The sequence below is a fragment of the Gallinula chloropus genome (assembly GCF_964237585.1).
Source record: "Gallinula chloropus genome assembly, chromosome: 28".
NCBI classification, from domain to species: Eukaryota; Metazoa; Chordata; class Aves; order Gruiformes; family Rallidae; genus Gallinula; species Gallinula chloropus.
The window spans coordinates 3,916,867-3,941,104 of record NC_140113.1 but is presented as its reverse complement, the minus strand read 5'-3'; the positions used below and the strand labels follow the sequence as shown (position 1 = coordinate 3,941,104).

Here is a 24,238-nt window from a genome sequence, read left to right as displayed (position 1 = left end):
TTCTGGGAATGCAGTTTGGAACAGATGCTTTTGTGTCTTCTGTTAATTACAGAACAAGGTAAAGGACGGCAGCAGCAACATGTATGTTCAGAGATCAACTCAGAGTAAGTTATTGAAAGTATTTATTCCGTGTCATTAAATAGTTACAGGGAGCAATCTCTTCATGGTTCTCAAGAGCATCCTGCAGAAGCCCTCCAAAGTATCTGTAGTCTTCAAATATTTTCTGAAACTTGACAAAAGCTCTTAAGTTTTCTGTTCAGGTGACTATTTCCAGATGTCCTAAAATTAAAAGCAATTTAAGTTTACTATTTGATTACCTTATTTTTTTACTGAGAGATGGACAGCCATGCCCTTTTACAAGATTTTGTGGCTGTTATCTGTATTTATGCTAATCAGACACTGCTCTAGTGGCAATTCCAGCAAGCCAAGCTTTGTGCCAAGCCCATGATTCTCATCTGTTTCAGGTTTCCTCCAGGGTACCTAAGTATTATTTCACAAACAGCAAGAACAAGCGGCAGCACTTTGCAGCAGCTATTTTTGGTATTTAAGAAAAATCATAGATAAAACTGCTTTATTTAAAGTAATTCTCCAGGGGTTTAGATCTATGCTATTAATATATATATACAAAGATATCAAATAAACTGTATGTTATGAAAAAAATGTGTATTTCCTTAAGGTAATTAGAATCAGGTACTTATGCCTGGCCTTTTGGCAGTCCACCTGACGGAACGTGCCCTCCAGCCAACACAAGGAAACCCGAGCAGAACTAAAGCTCGTAGTTGTCATCTGCAATTAGGGAAACCACGGGGCCAGATTCCAAATCTGCCTTCGTAAAGGGAATCTCTGTTCCTTCTGCACTTTCATCTGCAGGCAAACGCCAACAGCCGATGCACTAGTGTCAGCCAAGGAGCACGCTGGTTAGGTTGGCACACTTCTCGTTACTGGAACAGGCTGGGAACCCCAGGACAGTATGGAATGACTTCTGTAGACCCCTCTATCGTAACCTGCGCCCACAGAGGCTGCCCAGCAGCACAGACCTCCCTCTGTGACTGGGGTGTTCGTTCCAGGGACCAGCTTTGCTGGCAGCACCCAGGACTTCACACCCCTCCCCAACCCCAGAACTCCCACAGAACGCTTTCCTTTAACCCCTTCCTCGAGGTGCACAGGCAGCACAGTGCAACGGGGGTCACTCAGGCCTGAGGGACAGGGTCCCAGCACCGCTCCGGGGAGCCAGTCACCCATCTGGGGATGCCAGGGACGCTCCGCCGCCCCCCGCCCACACCCCCACAAAATGGCGCCGCCTCCTCAGCCTCGCGTCGCCGACCGCCGAGCCCCGCGGGTGCCGGCCGGGGGAGCCGAGCGTGGCGGGCCCGGTCCTGCCTCCTCCCGTCCCGCCACCGGCCGGAGCCCCCCCGCACACGCGCCGGGGGAAGGAGCGCTGGGTGCCGGGGCACTCACAGCATTGCCGGCTGCTGGGCAGCGGCCGCACCGGGACCTATGGAGACGCCTGAGGGGGCGGCCCGCCGCTGTCCAGCCGGCTGCCGGCTCCCTGTCACCGTCCCGGCGCAACCTGCCTCACGGGAGCCGCGGGGGTCGGTACCGCCAGCCCCTGCCCCGGCGAGGAGCGGCGTCAGGCAGCGCTGGGAGCCGCCGGGCTTCACTCTCGGTGGGAGCGGCTCCACCAGCCTGACCCGGTTTAGAGACGCGTCGGGCCCGTTCCGCGCTCGTCCGCGGCCAGGCGAGGGACCGGGGCCGTTCCCCGCGCAGGGGGGAAGGCGCCATGACCGAGCCGGGCCCCAAGGGCAGGCAGGCCCCGGGGGGGAGGCTGAAGAGAACACACCGCGGGCCAGCGCTTTCGTACCAGCAGTCACTTTATTGCCCACGGATAACGCACACATTGTCCACACTCGCTGCGGCTCAGCAGGTTTCCCGCTGCACAAGGCTGACACAAGCTCTTCACCTGCTCGTCCTTGGAGCGTGTCCCCGATACGGTGTGATTATTGCTCAGATCTACAGGCTGGGTGTGACCGGCCCCTCAGTCCCAGATAGGCAGAGGTTTAAAGATGAGGCAGAGTGTTGGGAATCCGGTTTTTAATTGGAAAATAGACCTGCTTGTAGGATAGAGAACAACCCAGAACAACAGCATGGGGATTTCTGAGTCCAGGCTTGCTTTGGGCACAACACATCAGGACCAAGGTTAAAGCAGAACGGAGTATCAGGACTACAAAAGGAAAGGTTTTGGGTATAACAGCACAGAATAACCGTTCACACTAAGGATGCTGTAGTGTCTTCTACAGAAGAAACAAACCACAAACCAAAAAATAAATAGGAAAAACATGACTGGCATTACACCAAATAAAAGCTTCAAAGGTAAAAAAGCCCCCCAAACCACCTCTATTAGTCCAACAGTTACTCCAAGCAGTGCACCACCAACTGAACTTCTCTCACTGTTAGGGTACCTCCCCCAAAACGGGGATCTCCTCCCTTCTCTCCCAGGAGAGCAAACATCCTTTCTTCTAGAACCAGGTCCTGACACACAGTACATTTTTGAAGGAAAAGCCAGAGCTTGCCTCAGGAAAGTTTTTCCTGGCTGTCAGTATGAAAGCAAAGGACAGACCTGGCTGGTGTCACTCACTTTACCTCCCCATAGAAGGCGGCTGCCCAAGTGTTAAACTTCAATTTGTTGCGGTTTTCCCCCCTCATATCCTGTCTAAATAAGGAATTAGAATTTAATAGCAACAGTAAACCACACACATAGGGAAAGAGAAAGGTTTGTTGATTTAAAGTCAGTGTAGCAAGTACATCAGAGACAATTAATTCCTGGGGTACAGTGGAGAGAGTAAATCCTTGCATTCTAACTGGCTCACAACGGTGCTGGCATTCGTGTGGAGAGGAACACTCTTGGTTATGGATTTAATGCACTAGAAGCCACAGGAAAAAGTAACTAAGAAATGATTCAGTGGGTATTGTCAACAGAGACATTTAGCAGCACAGAAACAGAGGGACCTTCCTTCCCTCACACACCATTAAATCCTGCTTCACGCTAATGTAACACTGCATAATCTCAACTCCACTCCTTAGTGCCAAAACGATGCAGATCTCTTACAAATGGCCAAGTTCACAAGCAAAACATTTAAACCAGGAAATTGTTTAGTTCTACATTTATTGCAGATATTAAAAGATTTAACAATACCAACATGTTTAATTACACTAAAAAGAAATGTCAGTTACCCAATAACAGAAGCAGCTAATTGTTACTAGCTTAGCACTACTGCCCGTCTGCACAAACAGAAACTAGCAAACTGCTCTACAAGATTAATGGCAGAAAACCAACCAAAAGACAGTAGACACACCACTGAAGTTAGCTAACATGTTCACTGAAGCTTGCAGTCTTCATGGAAGAGAGCCTGGAACTAGAATAACAGAAAAGAAGCTAGTAAACTTTAAACAAGGAAACGCATCTGCATAACAAATGTTTCACATGTACAAGGATTTAAAATTTTCAAATCAGAGCTGCCTGCAAAAGCAGGCCAAAGTAAAAGGGAATTCCTTCTGTGAAAGGAGCCCAAGATCATCTCTTGGTAAAACAAGATAAAAAGTGGCAAACGGTCACCCACTGGAGAGCAGCACTGGAATCTCAGCACCAGCACTGCTCTGCTGGTATCTTGTCCAAAGCTGAAGTTTGGCACAAGGAAGACAGACCATAATACAGTCATCCAGGGCAGCGGATTAAGATTTTCCCAGGGTTCACCTTTACTCTCAAGACAGCATCATACTGGAAACTGAATTGCACTCAGAAAGGATGGTACCAGCTCCCAATCTGGATACCAACAGTTCTCCCAGAGGGGGTACGTAGGTGTTGGGTAAACACACCCCGACCGGCACCGTGCCCAGCACACGCCGGTTACATCAGCACAGAGTGCTGACCTGGGGCTGGGAGAGTGGGAACTCCACCTCACCATGTGCCCTTCTGCAAGCAGTGGAACATGCACTCCAGAATGCTTCCAAAACATCAATGTGGAAGAAGAGGTGAGCTGGGAGTTTGCAGGGAAATAAAAACTGTCAACAGCGACACTGGCAGCTTCATCAGGGAAAGTACAAGAAAAGCTGAATTCTCTGAGTGGGACTGGGAAATAAATCAGAGGCCACAATACTGGTTTGGGAGCGTCACTGTAAACCAGACTGGGAGTGACAGAGCTCCTGGTTTGAAAGGCTCAGGTTTTGCACTGCAACACTGTTAATTAAGCACAGGAAAGAAAGAAAGAAGGGCAGCAAAGAACACACCCAAACAGGAACTAAACACGTGCACATACACTGCCCAACACTGTAACTGATGATCCTGTGGTCCAAACTGTTTAAGGATTTTCAACATCCCCAAGTAAAGCTGATGAGAAATCTCTGGGCTATCACGTGTCCTTAACCAAGCCTGTCAACCAGATAAAGGTCTCTGATTTGTAGCCTTCATGCTTCAACTTCTTGTAGCGTAAAGGTGAAGACACACGTGATGTTCATGGGGAACCAGCGTATTTTTCTATACTGATAAACCCAACTTGCATTCATCAACTAGAACTGGTTATTACAAGCACAGAAAATGAAGACACTCCCTTTCAATCAGCAGGGTTTTAACAGAGAAGTAAAATCATTTTGTTCATTAAACAGCAGGCACAGGCAGGTCAATAACCAAAGAACACCTTTTCTTACATACGTGTCAGTTAGGAACTTGAGATGCTGCCCTGTTACTGTGGGGGGCTGTTAGTGGTGTACCACAAGCTCTCTGCTCTACAAGAAGCATGGTGCAGGATGAAAACATCAACAAGACAGCACTCCTAGCAAGCAAAACATGCGTCAGCGCGAGATAAACTCTCTAAAGAGCATCAGTGAAGAAGGTTTTGGTAGTGTAACACTCAGGTGAAGACTGCTGACCAGCTTTAGAAAGGTAATGATGGGAGAATGAGAACACTAATGAAGAGTGCCACGTTCAGTTCTGCCACTTTCAGTCATCCAGTCACAGATCCCTTATCGAGGTGCAAGTGAGTAAGAGATGAATGATCAGACAGTTTATCTGTGGCAACACTGCTAAATCCTTCACATCTTCAGAACTGCTTCACCAAGCAGCTGGGTGATGCTTTGTGTTGAAGCACAGTAGATGAATCCAGCCTTCTCTTCCAGTAAATTCTGGAATAGTCTCTTAGAAGTACAAGCTTTTTTTTTTGTCTTAGTTCTCGGGTTTTTTCAATAAAAGAACTTCTGCAAAGCAAATATTTAATAGAAACAGAAAAGACTCTAAACTGGTGGTCTTTTAAAACTGATGATCCACTTCCAGGTAACTCTGAATGTCTGACTTCCAAGTGTTTTCTGCAGACACACGAATCGCACCTGCTCACGGCTTAAACTTCTCTGAGAAGGAAAGAAGTTACTCAAGAATCTGGTGGAGAAGAACTGCAAATTCATGTACATTTAAAATATGTACTACTAGCTCATTACAATGAAAAACCTGAGCAGCCAAGGTTTTCAAGGAGTTTAGTGTTCTCAGATGGACTCAAGTTATTCATCCTACATTCAAAGTCTAGAATCCTATACAAAGTAAGCACACAGGTAGAGACTCTTTGTACACTTCTGTGCTGAGGAAAGGAAACTGCTTTAAGCAGACTCCAGAAGTAGATAAGAAGGTTAGCCCATCAATAAAGTGTACTAAATCTGAACTGCTTTGCAAGAAGATTTGGATCTGAGAAGGTTCTTGGCTTCAGAAAGGATCAGAGCCAAACCAGGCTAGTCAGAGTTTTCACATTGCTTATTCCAAACTTTGGTAAGCCATCTCATCACAAAACAGGTAAACTCAGCCAAAGAGAGGGGTAAACAGGCACTTCCCAGAGCAAAATCAGGTGTTTCTTCCTCAGAAGATGACGTACAAGTTGATAGCTTGCACAATTAAATACAAGATTGACTTTCATCTTGGAAAATGCTTTAAACACGTTAGTATTTGAGTCCACTACTACAGAGCAAAGTGTTCTTCGTACGGGCACACTCTGCTGAAGGTCTCCCACACAGCAGCCTTTGCATGTCCGTGCACTCTCTACTGAGCGAGTCTCTTAGGTCAGACCTAGAAGATGTGGGGTAATTCAGCAGTCCAGAGCAGCTCAGCGCAGGGCTGGGTTTTCAGGAAATGCTAGGAAGCCAGACACACTAATGGGAACAGCAATATTTCCCTGGTAAAGGAAGACTTAAACCCCAGGTATTTTAATGGATAAAGCAGACTGTCCATTGCACATACCTATTTACTTGCTCTTTTCTGCCTGTACATTTGTATCATTCTTTGACGGAAAACATCAAATGCATCTTCTTTATTTTCTTCCCCTGCAACACCCAAGCCCTCCCCTGCAGAGGTAGCACCCCTAGGGAGTAAAATGGAGAGTTAGAATACTTGGTTTCTGTTACATTGGACAAGAGCAGCAGAGATCTAAACAACAGCTTCCAACACAGACACAGGGCAAGCAGAGAACGGCTCTGCTTCCCTGGGGGCAGAAGGGGAGCGGAGGCTCAGTGCCTGGAACTCCAGATCCACAGAACACAACTCCCACCTCCTGTTACACATGCAAATACCCACCAGAGAACAGTGCTCCTATGACATTAAGACAGTCACCTAACCGACCAATTCTTAGTGGAACTCTTGCATTAACCACTTTACTCATGTGGAGAGGATCTGTGTTGGCTTTACGTCTTGCATTTCAAAAACTGAAGTCAGAGGCACCGAGGAATGAGCAGGAAATGCCACACAACTCAGGATAAAGGATGAAGTTTTCACCAAGGGAACATAATGCTGCTTGCTTAAAACTCCTAGCACCCAGAGCAAGTTGAAGTCCTGTGGGATACACAGAGCAGCCAAAACCTGGAGCTCACATCATTCCAAGAAAAACAGGTCAGTAACTCATCTCTCTTCATCCCAACATCCCAACAGAAGCAAACAGGCCCCAACAACACCAAAACTACTTTCTGCCCTGGAAGCAGGTGAAGACGATGACCCACAAGAATGCAGAGAAACAGCTAATTAAAACCCAGCTCTTGCTCTGGGCTATGTGTGCAGAACACAGCCAGTACTAACCTAAGAGTAACGAAATATCTACCAACAGGAAGGATCCTCTGTGCCAGTTTCATCCTCCAGGTCAGTTCCACTTGTGTTACATTAAAAATTTCACCACACCAGCTAGTGAACATAAATAAATATCTCTTCAAGCCTGCAAATATGTCTTGCTCTCCCAGATAAAGACAAGCTTCACACTGTCCTAACACAAGAGGGCCAGCATCCATTTCAATTATCAGTGTTCCATAATGAACAAGATAGGCTCTACACTAGAACTGGGGAGTCTCCAATTATTAATCCCATCCCCTTTTGCTCAGAGAATGAGATTAGAATAACATGTGGACCTTTAAACAAGTCATTGATACAAGAGCCAGTAGTTTACAAAAGGGGAGGAAAGAGGAGATTTGTGCCAGGACCTACAGAAGCCAAACACGCTGCTCATGTATTTGGTCCCAGTGAGTTTTGAGGTTAAGAACCAAGGTTCTAACACTGGTGAGCACTAGAGAGCTGCAGGCAAAGTAAGCTGCCTGCTCACTGCCCAAGGAGGAAATGCAGAAAATACAGTGATGGCCACAGGGAGCACAAAGGAACACAGAAAGCTAACAACTACAAGTACCCCAACAACTATAGTGACCGGTATTGTCCAGGGCATGAAGAGAACATAAAAATCCCTGGAGAAATAAGACTGTTTAACCACAAACTGCATGTGTGGACTAGAAGGCTTGTCATACATGTTCAGAGGGAAACAAATGGTTCCTGCTTCCTTAGTCAGCCAGTGAGTTGAAGGACATATTATCTATTCTCTGTGCTGGAGCAGGGGACATGGGATAGAGCAACTTGGAAGGACAGAATGGAAGATTCAAAACCAAAGGTATATTTTAAAGGACAAAGCACACTTACCTCCTGGCAGATGCACTTACCTCTTTCAGTATGCAGTGGAATGAATCACAGAGTGAAAACACCTCTGTTGCCTAAACCCAGGAGTACTGCACATGAACTCCCGAGTCTATGTGTGTATTACGTACCTGGCGTGGTGGCAAGGAGACTCCCAGGATAACACTACATGTTAAAACACCTAAACACACTAAAAACACCTCCTGAAGAACAGGGGCACCCACACAACTGTCCACACACTGCAGCATTCATGCTGCAGCCTTCAGGGACGTCAAACTGGATGGCAAGAAACAGCCACCTTCCAGACCAGACTCTGTCCAGGAAGATGTGGGATGTCTCCACGCTCAGCTTTGCCAATGTCAAGAAGGAAACAAAGCACTGAACTGGCCACATCTAGGTGGATTAGACAGACATAGTTACTACTGAAATCCCAGCCTTTTCCAGAGCTGTCAGATCTCTGCAGTGTGCTCCCATTACATACACTTTGACAGGCTCTCTGATTCCCTTTCCTCGTGTACCAAGGCCATGTCCCTCTTGCCAGCCCATCTTCTGAAGCATCTGGAAACCCACATTCCTGTTTGTCAGTTTCTTGTGTGAAAACTCTAAATCTTTTGGTTTCTATGGAGAGGAAAAAACAGAACAAAGTTTGGGGTTTTTTTTGTTACACAGGCAGATGATGTTTTTAAAATCCCTCAATCCTCCCCCCCATAAAACAAGTGTGTTTCAATCTCTTGATATACAGGAAGATCTTCAAAGCAGCACTTCACTAGTGCACAGAAAGAGACTATCATAGTAAATACCTGCCTTGCTAGTTTAGCAAAAAATGTCAGGTTCTCAAACTGTTTAATGACATTATTTCAGAGGCTGTCTCAGCCATGGCAAAGCAGAGGAGTTCTTTACCTTCTTCTTCTTTGTAACTGGGCACCCACGAGGCCTGTCGTAAGCAATTCTCACAGGTTCATGCACTGCAAGTCAAACCAGAAACAAGATTCAACTGTAAAGGAAAACAGTTTTAATACAGAATTCTGGAAGTACAGCTCATGTGGGACTAACTCTGTGCCTTGGCCTAAAATCAGAACAAGTAAGAAAGATTAGAATAAAGAAAAGAAGCAGTAATAGGGTTTTTTCCCCTCCACCACAAAATAAAGGTAATCAGTACATGCATGTGTCAGTTTTGGACCCATCATGCCAGCAATACACTAATGAATAATGTAGTATAAGGACTTTAGATCTCTCATTCCCCAAGCTTCTGTAACACTGATTTCAGACTGGACTTAAATTAGGTTATTTTATGTCATTTCACATCACAGATGATGACACCAATAAAAATCATCCCACAAAGAAGAGACCTTTGTGAAAGTAGCCCCCAGCACCTGTCAGCACTTTCAAGCTCTTATCTCAGTTCTCAGGATATCATGATCCATCCCTGCTGTGGCTGCATGGGGAACATTTGACAGACCAATCCAAAGGCTGAATATATTGAGTGAAACACTCAAAAGATGCTCAGTGCTACTTAAGTCTGTTAAACATCCCGTACACTGATAGAACTAACCTTGCAAAAACTACTACTGTGAGTGATCTGAGCAGGAGAGAGAGGATAAAATTCATGTACACTCAAGAAAACATCTGAGAAATATGTTTGACATCAACTTTGCACTGTAACACAACAGCTGCTGTTTAATCAGATTCTCCCATCAGCAGAATGAACCTTTAACACCTTTATTTGGTTTTGTATTAAAGACAAGTAATTCTTTCAGCCAGTAGCAGTCAGCAACAAAACTCATTCCTCATCCCTACACAGTATCTTTGAACACTCACCTTTTGGTTCTTCTATGAGGCAGATCCTTTTAGATGCAGGAATCATACCAACTTTCAGAGACTTGCTGCTGATTCGTTTGCGAGGAAATAGGGTACCAGGAGCAGGAGTTGATGCCTGTGTCGACAGATTTGGTATAGCACCATCAGATGATGTGGCTAGCTGCATTTCACCTGCTGAAATTTCCTCTCCTGTTCTGGAAACCATCTCTTCAGCTAGGTTTTCCACACTTCTACCTGCTGAGATGTCATCCTCTTCTCGCTCCATTTCCAACTCTTCTGAAGGCTGGGAGATATCCTCCTCAAACTCAGCTTCCTCCTCATTATCATCTTCCTCCTCTTCCTCATCCTCTTCCTCTTCTGAAATATCCAAACTTCTCTCTTCAGGTTTAGCAGTTTCCCCAGCATCAGTGATCTCTGACACAGCACTGAAGTTAATAGATGGACACAACTCGTACACTTTCATTCGGTAGAACTTGAAAGCAGAACTGTTTTGATCCTGTAGAAACCTGAGCAAAAAGCACAGTGAAAGTATTTTCTTTAGCTGGCACAAAGCAAGACATGAGAAATAAACCTCTCATTAATCTTCTGAATGGTCACTCCAGGTATGTTTTTGTACAAGAAGAATACTGGATTCCCCAATAACATATACCAAGAGCAGCCATCACTCTCCTCAATTCTTACAGACTGCTTTGTCAGCACTCCTCAAACTGTGTTGTAAAGAATTCCATAAAATTATCTTTACTGTATAGAAACTAAGACACACTGCTAGCTCTGGGTGACCCAGAAGGCAAACAGCAGAGCCCAGAAAAGAATTCAGGTCTTCCAGATTCCACTCATGGGGTCTGTGTGGAAATAGGTGCATTGATTCTGAGAGGCAGAAGGGATAACAGGGCTGCATTCCTGTGGGCAGCGTGACTAGAAAAGCCTGTGAGAGTTTATACTAGAGCTCTTTGGCCATTGTAATCAAAGGCTCACTTAACAACAATGAACCCCAACAACCAAGACTGAAAATACTTTGGCAGAACACTGTGTGAGGATGCAAGCTGATTACTTAGGGTATCAAAGAGAAAATCACACGTATCAGTGCACGTGTGGGAAGTGGTTTTCTTTCTTAGATATTGACCATTAATGGAGGTGCTGAGCAGGACAACAGAAGTATTGCTCAAAATCCTCTGTTCCTAAACACATTGAACAAAAGCATACATCTCAACAAACAGTAGAAGTAATTATCTCCTTAGTAACTGTCTAGCTGTGTTTCGATTTTTCTTATCAGCCTGTTTACACAGGTAGGTGTGTAAGGTACTCACCAAAGGTCTGGGTTATCTGCACTGTTGTCTATGCTGAACTGCTCGATTTCTGGTCCTACCTGAGCCACAAACTTGGCCAGCTTCTCAGCAGTCTGCATTGTTTTAGCATCCACTGCAAGAGACAGAAGGCTCGTTACCTGATGGCTCCACACAGAATCCACAACCCCTGAAAGGTCAGTACAGCTGAGAACCAGCTACTTCAGCAGCAGCAGCCAGTTTTAGGATTCCCAGCAGAACAATTCTTTTCTCTTAACAATTTACAATTTAACATATCATCTTGAGTCTTCACTTACCATCAGGAAACTGAGAGGACAATGGTGGGAAAAGTTCAGGAGGTATTAATAAATCCTCAGCATCTGTCCTTTCTTCTGCTGGCAGGGAGAGGTCTGAGCTGGTGGCACACTGTGAGGATGAGGTTGTATCGAGGGAGGAATTCTTCTCAGACAGGCTGGTTTCTGAGGCCAAAGGCTTTGACTGGGCTGAACCTTCAGGGTGCTTGTCCTGGTGCTTCAGCACCGTACCAGCTGACAGGACAGTCTGTGTTCCTGTGGTCGCTCTCCTTGCCTTCCTTCTTCGAATACCATGTGGTGCCAATATCCCAAACCTTTTCCTTTTAAAGAGCTTTCTCTTAATGCTTGCAACTCTCCTGGCATACCACATGGCCCTGACTGATTCTGAGGCAGCTTCTTCCAGTGTTCTGCCCTCACCCGCTTCCTTATCAGCCGACGTCCGCCTCTGCGCCTCCGATAACTTCAGCCTGTAATACTTGTATTCTAGACTATCTTCATCAGACAAGAACCTAAATAAAATCATATAAATACAATGAAAGCACAACTAATCTCAAATTCTCAGCTCAGAAACCCAGTAGTAACTCCATCCTTTGTTCCAGGGGTAGACACAAGTTGCTACATTAACCTCAGCCTCCGTGGGCTTTTCTCAGAGTTAACAGTCAACTCCCCTTCTAAAGCAGTAAGTAAAGCATGCCAAGCAAATAAACCATGGGGGGCTTTGACAGAAATCACATGGCTAGTAATTAATCAGCTACCCTGCAATTCCCACACGAAGAGGTACTGTCACGTGAAAAGATCGTGACCCTTGGAAGTGTCTCAGCTTTCCCCCTCCAACATTATTCACAGAACACCAGCTCCCTCAGTCTGTTACCCTCTGTTTTCATTAACTACAGCCACTTTCTGTTTTCATCTCATAAGCTGAAATTGCTTTTAACAGCTTGGATTTGGATTGACACACTGTCACTATGGACAGATCAGAAGGAACACAATCAATGAGACAAAACTGAAGCAAGAGGACAACTTCCAGGGATACTGGGAGGTACAACTACCTTATGAAACATTTTCTTGAGCATACAATAGGCTTTGTCTTACACCCACTGAGTGAAATGCTGAATTTCATATAACGTGTTCCAAATAGCTTCATCAGAGAGTACAATTACAACGTACTGTTAAACACACCTACCAATAGTCAGGACAGTTCTTTTGAGCATTTCTCTCTTTGGCAGACAAGGTTCCTGAAACAATGCTATTCACTAGCTGTTCAATTGTCTCTACAACTTTCTGATCAGCTCGCTGTGGGGCTGTAGGAAGAAATAAAATGCAACCATTGTATTATTCTCATCACCAGAATATCCATATGTCATCTTCTCTCATCTCTGACACTTGCAAGTTTCCAAGGTACTAATATAAAAAAGGCTACACTTAATCCTGGAGTGAATGAAGGAAACCTCAGAAACTCCCTCACTCTTTTCTCCACTCAGTTTAGATTCTAGAACAGTTTATTAGGAGAAGCACTGTGGTTTAAAAAACTCAGCCTTTGCCATCCTGGGCAAGTTAAGCCATCCTTTAAAAGGCAGCAGGCTTTGGTGCCAAATCAATGTATTTGTGCACTCCTCTGAAGGGATGAGTCCCAAATTATTGGCTGTTCAATGTCAGTGCTGCAAAACCTCCCTGCAAGCATATCAGCAGGTCAATCAGGAACAAACAGGTGATTGTAGTAATGAGCAAGAACGCTTTAGAAGGGATGAACTAGATGGCCTACAGTATCCCTATGGATCGCAGCCTATAGACAACTGCAAAGAAAACAGGCCTGCATCTGATAAACAGGTTAACATCTCTGACTTTGCTTATGTGCAAATACTTACTTGGTGATGTAGCCAGTTACAGCTGCGGTCCTGGCCTCCCTACCTCGAGGTTGTGAAGCTGGAGGGTAGGGCAGCTGAGGCAGCCAAGGGCACAAGGTGAACATCCTAGATTTAAAGTATAAGCACGAGCAGGAGAGGGGAGGAAGGAGACATGCTTTCAGCCACAAAGCTGAAAGTGATTGCTACAACAGATAGTAAGTACTATCTGCCTCAGCACCGCTACGGATTTACATGGAATTCCCAGAATTAGGAATTCCTGACCTAACAAAACCATAAAAATTAAGGTAATATGCTAGCAACAAATACAGAAACTGTATTCAACAGAGTATCTTACAACAGTTCACTCACTTGTAACTGTTGTGTCAGGAGGGGGCTTTTTAAGCTGTATTGTGGACTCTGGTTCAGGTTTTTTCATCTGAATTGGATATCCACTCTTTTCCAACCAAGCCTTCAAGTTTTCAATGTACTCCCTTCCAAACAGCGTCGAATCGTCAAAGTTTGGGAACAGGGTTGGTGCTGGAGCCATTTCCTGGAGCCCCACAGCTTCGAGTATTTTCTCTTGCCTAAAAACAGACGCCAGCGCAAAGGTCTGGCCCAGGAGCGCTAAAGACTTGCGGCAAAGGGAAACAGTGGTCTCAAAAGCACTGGCCATTTCCCTTGGGTTCCCAAAGCCACTCGTCTTAATGCTCAGTTCATAAGCATTGCAGGCCATCAGCAGGGGGGTAACACCTTTCAGGAGGCGATCCTGTAGCCTCATTATGTACTTATCAAAAGGTTTTATTATCTCAAAGAAGCAGTTCTTGGTTTTCACAGCACCCTTGTCCAGCAGCATATTTAAAAACTCATTGTCCACTTTGGGAGTTTTCAGAGCAGCGTGTTGTAAACTCTTGATAGTGAAGAAACAGTAATCTCTGTGTTCTGGCTTCAGGGAGCATTTGAAGGAAGCCAGCATTTTTGCACAGGTTTCTGTCTCCAGCTCAAAGAGAGCCCCAAAGAGCCGGGAGAACTCTGCGTCGTTCTTGATGGCGTGGAACCCAGCCCACTTGATAATCTCTATTCCAAAGGTGGAAAAAATGTCTGATTTGTCCACAAGGTCAAAATTGAGATTTCTGAAAACATGCACAGGCTTTGGAAGCCTGAGAATAGGTCTCTGGGTTGTTATAGTTGGCCTCTGATTAGGTCGTAGAGGCAGCTTTTGGTTGGGGCGCTGGACGGTCACCGGCCTCGGGTTGGGTCGCTCGTCGGCTTCGGGGGTTTGCTCAGGCTGCAAAGCTGGCTTCTGGTCAGGGCCTGGCAGCGGTTTCTTAGTGTTCCATTTCTTTAGGGGCATTTTGAGATCTCCTTTGAACACTTTAGTTTTAACAACGCCCCGTGCAATACGCTTTCCTCGCAGAGCTCTGCCCCTGCCCATGCTGCCCCTCCGCATCGGGGGTCGGAACTCACTGTCAGACTGAATTCCATAGTCCACATCGTACTCCTGGTTTTCCATGTTGCCATAATCATCTTCCATGAGCCCTGGCGACCTGAAGTCACCTAAAATGTCTGAAGAACTAAAATCAGTCTCATGTGGTCCGGTGGATTCCCAAGAGTCAGGAGAACCGTAGTCCTGGTCATGAGAAGCCAGGCCACCGTACTCCCGGTCGTGGGAGGTCGGGCGTCCGTACTCCCGGTCGTGGGAAGCTGGGTGTCCGTACTCCCGGTCGCGGGATGCTGGGTGCCCGTAGTCCCCCCGGTCATGTGAAGCTGGGCGCCCGTACTCCCCCCGGTCACGAGGTGTGGGGCAGCCAAATTCCCTGTCACGAGGTGCTGGGCGGCCGTACTGTTCATGGTAATAGTTATCTTTCCTTACGAGAGGACTGGCAGACCTGTAAGAAGGGCCTGGGTAGTCATCTCTAGGGTCCTCGCTCCAGTCGTCGTGGGGATGGTGCTGGGTGTTGTCATGAGCGTACCTTCCGTCATCATGAAAACTGTCCTCATATCTTGGTCTTGGGACCAGCCTTGGATGAGCTGCAGCGACAAAAACATAAATACATCAACACTGCAAAGAGTATTAAGAACAAATGAACACATTTAGAGACAAGCATCAACACATCAAAAGTCCTGAAGAGCAGTAACACATATACCATGGGATATTCCCATCTACTTTCTTCCATCCACTGAGTAAATCAGAGTAAGTAAAAAGCAACAAATCATTGCCTGTGCCTAAAGACAGGTAACAAAACTATTTACTACAGCTTCTACTTTGAAATACAAGCTCTGCTACAGGCCTCACTCCTTGCCCACACCGTTCTCAGTCTGGATGACATTAATGTTGTGCTCATCCTACTTCCACTTGTGTTTCTCAGGTGTGAAACCAGCACAGGCTGGTGCCTTTCCACGCTGAACAATGGAATTCCAGTCGAAGAGAACAAGGCATTTCCTACAAACTCATCCATAATTATCTAAAATAACACCAGAGCTTCCTGCAAAGCATCCAAAAATCCCTATTCCTTACTCCCAGTAGTTAAACTCAGAAAGCAGAGAACACTTGCACAGTCAAGTGTTTAAAAGAAATGACTTCTGCGGAGTTTATACAACTTTGAGAAAGAGAAGACATCTCATTTGAAAACTCTCTTCATGAATGCAATCCAAGCCATTTTTTCTAGACATTTTAAATCATTTAGAAGATAAAAGAATCCACGGATTGTGTTTTACATACATTCACCAGATTCATGCCCTGCTTTTAGGTTTTTCTCCAAATGCAACACGAACACTCAGAGGTTCCAAGTGGCTGCGACATTTATTTAACTTGTCAGACATCTATGGAATTCCACCCTGCATCAGTGTCTCTGGGGACCTCCCTGAAACCGGACCCACTGAGCAGAATTCCTTTGTTAGAAACTCGGGGGTTTGCCCGGAATTTGCACTCCACATTAACCCAGCCTCAGCCACACTGAGCTATCAGCCCCCTCAGTAAAAAAAAGACGTGGAAAACCATGGGGACAAGCCGTGTTTTAGGGACAGGCCGCCGGCGGGAGGCAGGAGCCTGGCGTCACGGTTACCAGGAGAGCTGTCAGCATCCGCGGCGCCTTCCGTTACCTTTGAAGTGATGGATCGCGCCCTCCACGGCATCGCTCCGGTCCATGCGGTACCGCTTAACTTTGTCCTGCACCACGGCATCGAACGTCTCCCGTGTGATCCGCCGAGAGGCCATTTTCACCCTGCAGGAAAACAGCACAATGCCGACCCTGGCCGGGGCGCGGGGGAAGCTCCCTCCCTCCCTCCCTCCCTCCCTCCCTCCCTCCCTCCCGCTACCACCACCGGCGACACGGACCCCCCCTCGCCGGGCTGAGCCCGGAGGATTCCCGCGCGGGCGCTGCGGGGCCGCGGGCGGCTCCCCCCGACCCCCCGCGCGGGGTGGCTCAGCCTGAGGCGGGACGCGGCGCCAGGGCGAGCCGCGGCCGCCTCCCGCCCCTCACAGAGCGACCCCCCCAGCAGCTCGCAGCCCGCGGCTCAGCGCTGGGAACCGAAGGTGGAGGAGGAGGAGCGAGAGGAGCCGTCCCCGCCCCGCGGCGCGACCCGGCCGGGAGCCGGCCCTGCCCTCACCGAGGCGGCACCGCCCGCCCCGGCCCCGCAGCCTCCCCGCCACACGGGAACCTCCCAGCAGCCCCCGCGGGACGCCGCTCGCTCGCCCGCCCGCGCCCCCGCGCCGCGCCTGCGCAGTGCGGGCCCAGCCGCGACGCACGCGCGGCTCCCTCGTCCCCTGAAGGTGGGTGGCTTTGGGGCAGCGCTGCGCGGGCGCGGGCCGGTACCGGCGGTGAGGGCACGGTGTCGGGTCGGACGGTGCGGTAAGCAGGAGGGGAGGCGGGCGGGAGCGGCCCGCAACCTCCCACCCCACCGGCGGCAGCGCCCCGGGGTATCCGCCGCCTTCTAGGCCCGCCTCAGCGAGTGGCCGCGTAGCGCACATGCGCAGAAGGCGGCCGACCGCATGTATGTGCGGCGAGCGAGCACGTTCCGGGCAGGGCGCATGCGCGCCTGGCCCCGTCGGGGTCTTTTTCGCCCCGCGTTGTTTCTCGTGAGGGGTGTCGGCGTGACTTTTTGCACCGGTGCATGCGCACTGAGCGGGCCGGGCCAGCGGAGGGCGGGGCCGGGTGTGTCTACCGGCCCTGTACGGCGGCCGAGCAGGGTCGGTTCTCTCAGCGCGCTGCTCTTTGTCAGGCGGGAGGAGCCCGTCGGGTGGCGGTACCGCGGCTGGTGAGGGACAGAGGTGGGTTGGAAGGGGAACGGGTGCGCGCTGTGCCTCCGGGAGCTGCCCCGGGCTCTGCACCCGGTCCCTGGGCCCTCTCCCGAGCAGGCCCGGCTGAAAGACAGAGGGACCAGGCCCGCTGACCGGGGTGTGGGGCCGAACCGGTCCCCGCAGGGTCGGAGTCAGGCTGCGGGGCTGCGCGGGGCCTCGGCAGGCGGTGCCCCCCCGCCCCAGGCTACCCGCCGTGCCCCTCGGGCTGTCCGCAGCCCAGTGGGATGTGGGGCCTGGTCCACAGCCCCAAGTGCCCGGTGATTCTCTTGCCCGATGAGTTCAGCCCCTCGGGAAGGCCCGAAGCCGCCCCAGTGACCACATGTGCTTGGTATCCAGTTCAGAGCTTCTGTCTTGGGACAGGGCAAGTTGGTTCCTTTGTGCCTGATTAAGCCCAGGAGGTTTTGCAGCAGAACTAACTGTGAACCCTGTAATGGCAGCACCAGGAGGCAGCTCATCCCGCTGGAGTGAAATGGGGTCCAAGCAGATTGCGCAGGAAACGTTCGATGATGCGGTGCAGGAAAACATCACAGAGTTTGAAATGGACCCGGAAGAGGCTGTGAGGGAAGCTGTGCAGCAGTTCGAGTCCCAAGGTATTGTAAGTTTGTCTACTTCATAGCTCAGGTTATCATAGAATGGGCTGGGTTGGAAGGGACCCCAAGGATCACAGAGCTCCAACCCCCTGCCACAGGCAGGGACACCAACCTCCAGGCCTGGAGCTACACAAGGTTGCCCAGGGCCCCAGCCAACCTGGCCTTGAACACCCCTAGGGATAGGGCATCCACCCCCTCTCTGGGCAGCCTGTTCCAGCCCCTCACCACTCTCTCTGTAAAAAACTTCCCTCTAATATCTAATCTAAACCTTCCTTCCTTTAGTTTTAATCCATTCCCCCTTGTCCTGCCTGTTATTACAGACTGGGGTTTTAATTATCTTTAAGGGAACCTGCACGCAAAGATTGATCATCTGCTGTTGAAAAGAAGCTTTTGTGAAATGGAACACAGACACTATTAATGCTAACCCAGTTTCCTGGAGTAATTATGATTGAAAATCCACGTCAGGTGAAACTGTAGGGCGCAGTTCATGAATGAAATTGAGCTTTTTGTTTCTTTTTTTCCCTCCCCACTTGATGAATTGTGTCCAAGCTCTTGTAGCTAATACTGATTGATCCTGGCTTTGTTTTTCCTTTTAGGAGTTGACCTAAGCAATATTGTGAAAGCTGTGCGGCAGCCTGCCTCTGAAAATGGACAAAAGCAAAAGCATGAAATCTTGCTGGTAGGAGCACAAATTTATGTTGCCTTCTAAGATCAGGGTTATGTAATAGTTTAAGTGGTAGACTAAGAATAATGAGACGTACCTTCTATGTCTGCATCTGTCCTATTTCTTTGTGAGCTCCTCAACAAGCAGTTAATCCCAGCTCTTCTGCAAGCCTGGAATAATAGAGAAAGTTGAAAGAGTGAACTTGCACTTTTCAGTGGTGGTATCTGTCTAAGTGCCAAATGCCTGGGAAAGCAGAAACTGCCACTCATAACTGAGAAGCAGATTCTGCTGATGTCAAGTAAAATCAAACCACAGAAGAACTTTAAAGAAAGAGAAAGAAGTAACCCAGGCTGATGGCAGAAGAACAGAGAAGCCCCTGCTCCTGTGCATGAAGACAAACCCCTGGCCTTTGAGATGGCCCTTTTGTAGACAGGCCAAACTCATTGTGAGTCTCAAATGAGACAATTATAAACAAACAGATTTGGCTATAAAGAATTGCTCTTGTGCCTTCACAGCTCAGATGGAAAATTAACTCTTGTCCCCTTCTTTAGACTTTAGATTCCCTTGGGAGAGCCATTGCTGCCTCTGATCTGGATGAGGTGGCCGAGCAGCTGGTGGTCTTCACTGATCAGTGCAAGGAACAGCTGGCTTTCCGCTACCTGGCTGGGCAGAACGGGGCCTATTCTACAGTATTCTCTGCCTGCCAGTTGGCTTCAGGAGACAGAAGTTTAATGCTGAAAGCGTTCTGTACCCTGTCTGCACTCTTGGATGGGCAGCCAGACCTGCTTGACTCAGCTGGCCAGGACCTGCTGCTGAAAACCCTGCGGGAATACAGGGAGGACGCGGCACTGACGCTGGCTGGGATCCGGTGCGTGCGGCACGCCTGCCTGAAGCACGAGCAGAACAGGCAGGACTTTGTCAAAGGTGGGATCCTGCCACTGCTGACTGGAGCTATAGTCCAGCACGGCGACAGTGCTGATGTCGTCCGGACGGCCTCCGCGGCGCTGCGAGTCATGACGTTTGATGATGACATCCGCGTGCCCTTCGGCCATGCTCACGACCATGCCAAAATGATTGTGTTGGAAAACGACGGCTTGAGAGTCCTCATTGAAGCTGCAAAAGGTTAAAGTAACCCCAGGGGTGTTGATCCTAATGTTAAATCCTCTCTGCTTCCTTACCTCACACTGCTTTGTCCTAACTGGAAGCTCCCCGGGTCAAAAATTTGCCACTGAAGTGATGTTCAGTTCTCCTGATGGAATGTGCCCCGAGAGAGGAAAGCAGTGTGACTGCTCCAGGGGCTAGCAGCACAGTGCCAGTTATCACAGCTATCTGTCAGCCTTTTACAGCCCAGTGCAGGTTCACAGGCACATCACCCCTGCTGCATTCATGCCAAGAGGAGATGTTCTGTCTCAGTCTAGATACAGAGTGAGCAGGATGTCACCTGTGCTGTTTTAATATGTTAATGGGAAACATGCTGTTTCATGGTTTGGGGGGGTTAAATGAAGCAAAGTAAACCATGGTGATTCTGCAGCACCCCTCCTTGCTCATAGTGACTCAATTCATCATCTCTCCCCTGCAGCCTTCACGGATAACTCCAGCGTTCTCAGTGAGCTCTGTGCCACCCTGTCCCGCCTTTCTGTCAGGAACGAATTCTGTCAAGAGATTGTGGACCTTGGAGGCTTAAATTTCATGGTGTCTCTCCTGGCTGACTGCATTGACCATCCGGTGAGCGCTGTGAAGGCTGCTTGGGAGTGGAGGTAGCGTAGCTGGGCTCTCATTTTGAAGCCCTGGCTGTGAATGGGACTCGGACTGTGTGTTATTTTGGATGCAGGTAAGGTTAAAAGCCCACTACTGATCCCTTACATACAGAACTAGGTTTCAGGGCCTCTGTCAGGTAAGAAGGTCGTAATTTTGAGCCCCATGTTCATGGTAATTTCCTCCGTCCTCTGTGTTTCACAAGCTCTGCTTGCTCCCCAAAAAGCCAAGCTTCTGGTTTTCCACCATCCTAGCTAGAAGAGATTCAAGGGGATTGAGATGCTTGAGTCCCACAGGACTGATGTTAGAATCTTTAGTCTTCTTTGAAAACCTCTGCCAAGCTGACGAGGTTCCTTATTACTCTGTGGAGCAAGATGTGAGTGACAGAACAGTGTTGCTGTTGGAAACTGGGAATGGCTCCTGTTTGGATGGAGCTGCTGGAGGACGTTCTGGGTTGTTGTCAGAAGCCTGTAGAACCCCCTACAGCTTTCTAAGCTGTTTCTTCCTGACCCTAGGACGTGGTGAGGCAGGTGCTGAGCGCCATCCGAGCTGTTGCGGGGAACGACGACGTGAAAGATGCCATCGTTAACGCCGGGGGAACGGACCTCATCGTGCTGGCCATAAGCCACCACCTTGGCAACCCCCAGGTATGCACCCAAGGGGCTGCTGAAGTCCCATCGTGCTGGGAATGGTAGTGGGGTTTGGGCTGCACAAGGTATGAGTCTGACTCATGTAGAGGAACAACCCACAGCAGCTGATGCTGGGAGTAGCAGCCTTCTAAGTATGGTTGTTAAATGGTTGCAACTGATGAACCTTTATTGTCAAACCTTTAGGTATTGATAGTTAAAGGTATTAAACCCTTAACATCCAGTTGTTGCAGGGTGGTTTAAGTGCATGCTTTGGCAAGTGTTTGTGTACATGTAAAGGCTTGGCCACTTTACTACATTGTTTTTTCTCTTGTTCCTGAACCAGATGGGCACTGGGGACAGTTCTACACCTCCAGGGTGTAAAACTTGGTGTACGTGGCAGAGAAGCAGAACGCTTCTGTGGGAGAAGCTTCAAAATAACGTTTTTTAAAAGTGCCAAAAAAGGGAAACAAACTCCAAGCACTTTTCTTTTTGTTAAAGCAACATTGTCAGCCAGCGATTTGCCTCTTGCCCTTTGCCTTGCAGATCTGTGAGCAAGGCTGTGCCGCCTTGTGCATGCTGGCGTTGCGCAAGCCCGAGAACTGTAACGTCATCATGGAAGGTGGAGGGGCCTTGGCAGCTCTCCAGGCTATGAAAGCACACCCACGAGAGGTGGCTGTACAGGTATTTGCCTCCGAGCACTTGATTATTTATTGCAGATTGGTGTTGGCTGGGTTCACTGCTTCATTAGGGTTTTATCCTTCGCTTGACAAATACCAAAAGGTTCTTGAGTGTGTCGGGAGTGCAATGTCTGCTTTGACAGGGGGTTGGACCCAATGATCTCTTGAGGTCCCTTCCAACCCCTATGATTCTATGATCTAACTCCCTGTGTCTGTCACTCTGGTGTGAGCAGAGCAGAACTTCACTTTGGGTTTCAAATCCACCTGAATCCAGGTTCAAGTGACTGTGCAATGCTATGCTTCTCTTCCAGGCATTACTCCTCCTCAAAAGAGCAGGATGAGAATGGTCTCTTTCAGATTGAGCCTGCTTCCTTATGTTACTTGTCATGTAACAAATAGATTGCCATCTATTTTCCAGAGTCAAATAAAATGAGAAGTTAGCCTCTGGTTTCTCACACAGGTTTCAGTAGGTCCCACATCCACCTGTGTGCTCCAGAGTATTAAAATACCATAGAAAATACTTCTTGAACGAGTACTTTAAGCACCAGGGAAGGTGCCTGGAATGGCATACAAGGGGCTGGCAAAGTGTGTCTGCTGTAACTGGAGAAGTCTTGTAGCATTGTTTGAAGTACTTGGTATCCTTGACTGTGCTGCTGTCCTGAGAGCAGCAGGAGGTTTTGTTGTGTAAAACATAAAGAGAAGCCATACCTTTTGTCTGTGGGTTTTATTCTCCCAGGAAATGCTTGGTTGCTGGCCACAGCACCTCACATTTGGTTGCCCAGGAAAGGTTCTTTAGTTGGATCTGAAGATCTGCTCTGTGTGTGCCAGCACCCTGCACGGATGGCTTTTCCCTGCAAAAGGTGCTAATCCCACTCCTTTCCCTCTCTCCTCAGAAACAGGCTTGCATGCTGATCCGCAACCTGGTCTCCCGGAGCCGGGACTTCTCTCAGCCCATCCTAGAGATGGGAGCTGAGAACCTGATAACAGAAGCTCGTGCAGCACACAAGGACTGCGATGACGTGGCCAAAGCGGCGCTGAGGGACCTGGGCTGCAAAGTGGAGCTCCGGGAGCTGTGGACAGGTCAGAAGGGCAGCCTAGCTCAATGAGTCGTCACTCCAGCGAGCGGTGGAGCCTCCAGACCTCTGTGTACGTGAAGTCTCAAGGGGGGAAAGCAGGCTGGCGTGGATTAATTTGCAGTTACATTGAACTGGAAGATCTAAAGCAAAATGCCTGGCTTGTGAGGCTGCAGTGAACGTTTTATCAGGAGCTACAGCTGAAATGGCTTTATGCATTCACAGGCTGCAGATCAGCCCTGCGTAGTAACCATTCCCCAAACCAGCTAATGCCTGAGGATGATCTGCTCCCCCCTGTTATGTATGTTACTTGTGTACAGAACGGGGCCATTCCCACCTGCTGCTCTGTACCCTAAGAGGACAGGTGGATCTTTCCTGGTAGAAGTTTGGTGTGTGCCCTGGCAGCTGGGTCTGCTTTATTCCTCTGCTCTGTGCTGATGGAGGCTAGTGGCCTGATCAGGCAGTGGGATGGATGAGGAAGAATCTCATCGTTAGTGAATGTGTTCTGTCCTGTTGTGCTCTTTTGCTCCCTGTTCCTGTACTGCTGACCCTGTTCCATGTTGCTGTTTTGTTCTGGATTTCCAGCCAACCTAACATTTTAAACTAAAGCAAAGTAAGGACTTTGGATAGTGTGGCCCAGAGCACCAGATCTCTGTGCTGTTGCCACCTGCATCCAGGTGGAAGGTTCACATTTTTTCAGTGAGATGAGTTAGTTGGGGCCTGGTACTAAGGGGGCTTCAAACCAGGGACAAGCTTTGGTTATAGCTTAGCAGGGTAGCGCTTCCCTGCACCTAAGTGTGTAACAAAGAGGGTGTGTGTCATGGACTGAAGGCAGCTGTGGACTTGGGGTAAAACAGGAGAGAAGCATCTGGAAAGGTTCTGAAGCCTCAGCTAAAGCCTCCTGTGTGCCCCCAGCCAAGTGGGTTCTGTTTTGCTGGGCTCTGTTGTTGCCAGCTCTTTTGTGGGTGCTGAACCTTCCTCCTGCGCTGCTGCTCACGCTGTACTTGAGTGGATGTTTTCTGCTGTGATATTCGCTGTAGAAATGTTGACCCTATAAAACATGAAAACGTAGCTGGGTGGTTGGCTCTTAATGGAGCCTTTTTGAGACAGGAGGAGAAAGGTGGGGAAGTGCCTTGCTGCTGGGGCTGCCAGTGAAGCCTCCTGCAGCGCTCTGCCAGTGGGTACCAACTGTCAGTGTGTTCTTGAACAGCTTCTAGCCCTGGGAGCGTGGTCAGAGGAGAGGCTGCCTGGGTCTCCTCTCTTCCCACTCCAGGAGGAGCTTGAGGTGTTGGGGCACTGCTCTGGCCTACTGGCCAAAATCC

At 48.6% G+C, this 24,238-nt stretch overlaps 2 protein-coding genes across 2 annotated transcripts; one reads left to right on the top strand and one right to left on the bottom strand.

The window, feature by feature from the left end:
- Positions 1–3,058: 3,058 nt before the first annotated feature.
- Positions 3,059–16,445, bottom strand: SUGP2 (SURP and G-patch domain containing 2; the record flags this gene model as incomplete). The annotated part of the gene is made up of 9 exons (XM_084276213.1): positions 3,059–3,413; positions 8,454–8,590; positions 8,873–8,937; positions 9,791–10,296; positions 11,098–11,209; positions 11,391–11,896; positions 12,571–12,688; positions 13,601–15,259; positions 16,331–16,445. The coding sequence occupies 9 exons, from the start codon at positions 16,443–16,445 to the stop codon at positions 3,362–3,364; spliced, it is 3,270 nt and encodes a 1,089-aa protein (XP_084132339.1). The 3' UTR covers positions 3,059–3,361.
- Positions 16,446–17,997: 1,552 nt separating this feature from the next.
- Positions 17,998–23,979, top strand: ARMC6 (armadillo repeat containing 6; the record flags this gene model as incomplete). Its single annotated transcript, XM_084276414.1, has 7 exons — positions 17,998–18,118; positions 18,715–18,797; positions 19,334–19,904; positions 20,362–20,507; positions 21,053–21,184; positions 21,710–21,847; positions 22,737–23,979. 7 exons carry the CDS (start codon positions 17,998–18,000, stop codon positions 22,947–22,949), a joined length of 1,404 nt encoding a protein of 467 aa, XP_084132540.1. The 3' UTR covers positions 22,950–23,979.
- Between the last annotated feature and the right edge of the window lie 259 nt (positions 23,980–24,238).